Source organism: Egretta garzetta, unplaced genomic scaffold (assembly GCF_000687185.1).
Source record: "Egretta garzetta isolate BGI_Z169 unplaced genomic scaffold, ASM68718v1 scaffold214, whole genome shotgun sequence".
Classification (NCBI taxonomy): Eukaryota; Metazoa; Chordata; class Aves; order Pelecaniformes; family Ardeidae; genus Egretta; species Egretta garzetta.
In genome coordinates this window covers 477,161-481,826 of record NW_009259491.1, presented here as the reverse complement: position 1 = coordinate 481,826, position 4,666 = coordinate 477,161, and the positions used below count along the sequence as shown (strand labels likewise).

Genomic DNA, 4,666 nt, shown 5'->3' with positions numbered 1-4,666 from the left:
AGCCCCACTCCCTCTGTGCATCCCCAAAATGTCCCTGTTTGGGGTAACAGGGATCTGAACCGTCCCTCTTTCCCCCAAAGTGGGAAGCAGCTGGACAAGGCGAGCGCTGCTGGAGAGGTGTGTTTAAAAAGCAGTTTCCTATGCGGCACGAGGGGAGAAGCAGGTTGGGCAGCCAGGCTGCTGACGGGGGTCAGTGTTATAAATAATTCTGGTTCACCCCGTCCCCATCCCCAGGGGCTTCCTTGCAGGGCTGCAGCCCTAGAACCAGCTGACTTGGTTGGATTTGAGTCCGGTGAAGCACATGTTGTTGGAGCAGCCCCCGCCGTAGGTGGGGGGGCAGGCTGAGCATGGCCTCCCCACCTTGTATGGAGCTTCTCCCAGCCAGTTGCCCCTAAAAAGAGAGGAGGGCATCACCTCTGAGCACCACTGCCTCATCACCGACACCGGAACAGCCACCGAGGAGGGAGGACGGCATGGGAGGCTTCCCTCCCCACACTTACTTGATGGCGTAGTTGCAGACGAGGAGGACGGCGTGCCGCCACGTGCTGCCCCACACCCGCACGTTGGCGCAGGCGCCCAGGGCACAGCCCAGGCGGCTGGAGGACGCCCACACCATCTGCGCCGGGACAGAGAACACGCATTGCTGGCAACCGCCTGCCCAGGCATCCCATAGCCGGTCACCCCGGGACCCCAGAGCAGGGCTCCATCCCACCAGGGAATAGCATCCCACCCACCCAAATTTCTTGGGCTGGATGCTGTGCCTGCCATGGGCACTGCCTTGTCACCCGAGGGTGATTTCTTGCCGCCCTTTTCTGCCTGCAGCCGGTGCTGCCCTGCAAGGGGCTGCCTTGCCACGCTCACTTAACTGAGCAGCAAAGTCTGGGTCTCTTCTCCGATTTACCCAAATTAGTTTCCAAACCTCACCCTGAATCATCGCTGGCAACTTACCCTGCACACAGGAACGTGAAACAGAACCAGAAGCTCCTCCTAAAGCCTCTCCAGGCTGAATTTCTTCCTTAAAAAATGTATCTTGCTCATCTGCAACCTGGAACATCCCTGAGCATCCCCACGAACAAGCCGCGCAGGGATGCAGATGCTCAGGTACAGGTTGGAGCCGTGTAGAGGAGGTAATTAGGGGTTGGCACAACTTTGTCACTGGGCAGGGGAGCAGGAGTTTTCCACCTTGTGCCAGACAGGCTGCCAGGGGATGTGCCAGGGGATGCAGGGGCTGCATTCCAGGGGAGCCGGACATGGCTGGGCACTATAAAGCCACTTCATCACAGAGGAGAGGATTCATGCTTGGCAAAAGCACAAAGGGGCTTTTTTTTTCTCTCCACCACCTTTGAGGTGTCAGCAGGGTAATAAGGAGAAAAAGGCCAAAGCAGAGAAAAACACTTAAAATGAAAACCTCCCAGCCCACTGCCCAGAAGGTCCCAGCTGCCCTCCAGTGGGCTGCAAGCCCCTGGGACCTCCATGCAAGCAGCCAGGTTCCAGCGGGGGCCAAGGGCCAAGGGTGGGAGGGCATTGCTGCCGGCTGCCCACACCCCTCAGGCAGGCATGCTGCCTGCTGCCAGCCCTGCTGCCAGATTCGACGCAGGCAGCTGCCAGGATTTGGTCTGGGATCCCAGCTGCTGCTGGGAAAAGGGCTGCTCGCTGCACGGGTGCTGCAGTGGCCCAAGGCGCTGTGGGCTGTCCCCCGGCTTGCAGCCGGGTGCTGGGGGCTGCAGGGGGTGCAGGGGGCTGTGGCACTCACCTGCGTGTAGTGGCTGCAGACAGAGCTGCTGCATTTGGAGGGGCAGCGGGGGTTGCACTCATGGGGGTGGGGGAAGGAGTAGTGCTGCTTCTCCTGGTGCCACGATTTCACCATGTCCACAACGGAGCGGTACCTGCAAAAGGTGCCGTGTCTAAGGCAGACCTCCTCCACCTCACAGGTCATAGCTGAGGGTTTGAGGAAGGCTCTGTGTGAAGGGAATAGGGGAGAGAAGCAGGATGGAGCAGGGGCAACGACATCCTTGTGCCCAAGGCCAGAAGACCTGGTCCTTGCTGGGGACACCTGAGTACTCAGCCACGTGGTGGAGATCCAGGACCCACGTCCCCCTGCTCCGCATGCCAGGCAGAGAGGGGATGAATGCCATGCTCATCCCCAGATGAGCAGCGGGCACCTCTGGTTTCCCACATTTACTCTGCTGCAAGTTAGACCCTCCTCCTCCTCCCTGGGGGGACTCAATGTGCCTCTTGATTGCATCTCACTCCCTGCAACCCCAGCTCAGAACATCTGTGCTTCTTGACCAAGGCGCTGCTGTTGCTGCTCCTCCTCCTCCAGCATCCCTGGGGTGCGGGGGTCCCCAAGGAGCCTGTTCCGCCCACAGGGCACTCACCTGCCTGAGTGGATGGAGAGGTTCTGCCCCACGTATTTCATCAGCTGGGGGGGGCCGTGGTCCCACAGGCAGCGCGCAGCCCACGCCTCCGCTGCCCTAGCCAGCCGCTCGTCCCACACCTGGGCAGGAGGGAAAGGGCAGGCAGGGATTTTGGCTGCCCAGAGGAGGGAAGAGGAGAAACCTGCTCCCTTATGCTCAGGGGGTTTCTGAGCACCCCTAGGTGTCCAAAAAATGTGACTCACGTCAGGCTGGGAAAAGCCTGGGGGAAGCAGGGAAGTGTGTCCAGGAGCGATGAACCACCCCCGCTGCCCACGGCGGCTCCTGGGCACATAGGGTACCCACTGCCCGGGCAGAGCACGATGCCCTGAGGCAGCACAAGCCCTGTGTGTGTGATTCCCTCCAGGAATGAGCTCCTTCTGCAGAAGGTGGAGCTAAACCCAGGGCTGAAACCCCACAGCCCTGCACTGCTACCACAGCTCGCAGCTGCCCCCAGCCCTCCACTGCAGCCCGGGCCACCGACTAACCAGGGAGGACAGCTGGCTCCTTCATGCATTATGTAAAGGTTCCTCACCCATCCTGAACCACTTTGGAGAGATACCTGGAAGAGTTTTTTTACAAGGCTGGAATTTAGGCCAAGCGAGAAGTGGTGCAGGATGCTCCCGGGCACATCTGACCTGCTCTGGTACCCAGCAAGCCGGGCTGCTGCCTGGCTCTCCCAAACCGGCACCCAGGGTCCACCCAGCCACTTCATTGGAGGTCCGGTCCCCTCCCTGGGAGCAGAGCAGCCCGTGGCACCTCCTGCCCCAAGGGTCCCACCCTGTGCTGGCTGGAATTCCCTCCCCTTGGTGGCTCCCCATTTCTCCTCCCTTTAGGGCTGGGTTAGGAGCTCCAGGCAGGGTTGAGACAACCTGGGGAAAGCTCTGCCCAGGGTAGCTCTCACCCAGAGGAGCTGCCCGACCCAGCGAGGCTGTGCAGCCCATCTCTGTCTTGCTCCCACATGTTTCTTCTCCCAGGGGCTGGCATCCCTGGGCATGCTCCCAAGGGACCCTGGAGCTTGAGATGGGGCTGTCCCTCCAGGCTGCATTTAGGGTAAAGGCTCCCACCTGGGCCTTGGGTTGGGACCCGAGCTTTTCATGCTTGTAGCCATTTTCCTTCCCCTGATACTACCTCAGCTCAGCTGGATGGATCCTGCCATGCTGCAGCCTGCAAGCTCTCAGATGTCCCAGGCACGGTACCAGGGGTCCTAAATCTTCCCCTGGGTGGAAATATCCCCCCACTGGAACTCCATCCCTCCTGTGCAGAGGCCGCATGGGGCGCACATGGGTCTGCCCTGCACCAGGGACGCGAAACATCCCCCAGGACAGATGTGCAGCTGCGAACCCAGGGCAGCACCCTGACATCCCGATGTGTGGGTGCCTCGTCCCTACCAGGCTGGGTACCCACATCGCAGGTGAGCCCCCCAACCCCACCACAGCAGCCAAGAGCTGTGGACCCACAAAACACCCTGCCAGAGCCCAACTCACCATATACTCCATGTTAGCGGCAGGGGGGGACACCTGTGCCCGCACTTGGTTGTGGTAGTCCAAAATCACACTCATGTCATGGGGGGAGAGGTATCGCTTCCGACGGCTCCGGGGGACCCCCACGCCCCACAGCAGGCCCGTGGCTCTGCCCCCAGCCGGGGACAGGAGCTCGGTGGCATTGGGCAGCAGGAAGGAGCTGGACTGCTGTGTCATCCAGAAGCCCAAGGCAGTGAGGTACAGGTGCAAGGGGATCACGGTCATGCTAGCCTGGCTGGCTATCGGCCGGCGGCTTTCCGCTCCCGCACGGAGTTAAGCAAGGACGAGGTGGATCACCGGTCCCCACTGGTGGCGCGTGGATCTAGGAGAGAAAACAACACAGGCACCACTGAGGTTTGCACTCCACATGCAAACACCGCTTCCCAAAATAAGATGGAAATAATTTTTCCCTTTTTTCCTTTTCAAAATAAATTTTTAAAATTAATCTTTGATAAACACATTTATCACTGCACATTCCATGGGACTGCTGGAGACATGGCTGGGGAATTTGTTTTCTTGTTGTTTCTTTAAAAAAACCCCAAAATCGGCTTAAAAAGAACCCCAAATCTCCCCGATTTTTTCACTTATCACACATACCAGCCAGGCAGGGGCTGATTAGGAGCATGCTGAGATATTCGCTGCAGCTGCCTGCCCTGTAACTTCCTGGGCATTTGGTGTGCTGAGTAAATCCCCAGCACAAATGGAAATCTCATACAGATAAAGAAACGC

At 59.3% G+C, this 4,666-nt stretch overlaps 1 protein-coding gene across 1 annotated transcript; it reads right to left on the bottom strand.

Moving 5' to 3' along the window:
• Positions 1 to 258: 258 nt before the first annotated feature.
• On the bottom strand, positions 259 to 4,162 carry R3HDML (R3H domain containing like). Its single transcript, XM_009637327.1, has 5 exons — positions 3,902 to 4,162; positions 2,379 to 2,497; positions 1,754 to 1,886; positions 501 to 616; positions 259 to 391 (listed from the first exon to the last, which is right to left on the bottom strand). The coding sequence occupies exons 1-5, from the start codon at positions 4,160 to 4,162 to the stop codon at positions 259 to 261; spliced, it is 762 nt and encodes a 253-aa protein (XP_009635622.1).
• Between the last annotated feature and the right edge of the window lie 504 nt (positions 4,163 to 4,666).

What these genes read in the sequence shown, in the direction of transcription:
- R3HDML (XM_009637327.1), bottom strand. Translation starts at nt 4,162, where the DNA reads ATGACCGTGATCCCCTTGCACCTGTACCTCACTGCCTTGGGCTTCTGG. An exon ending in CCGCTAACATGGAGTATATG is followed by an intron (nt 2,498 to 3,901) that starts GTGAGTTGGGCT and finishes CCTCCTGCCCAG; the next exon opens with GTGTGGGACGAGCGGCTGGC. An exon ending in TCTGCAGCCACTACACGCAG is followed by an intron (nt 617 to 1,753) that starts GTGAGTGCCACA and finishes GTCCCGGCGCAG; the next exon opens with ATGGTGTGGGCGTCCTCCAG.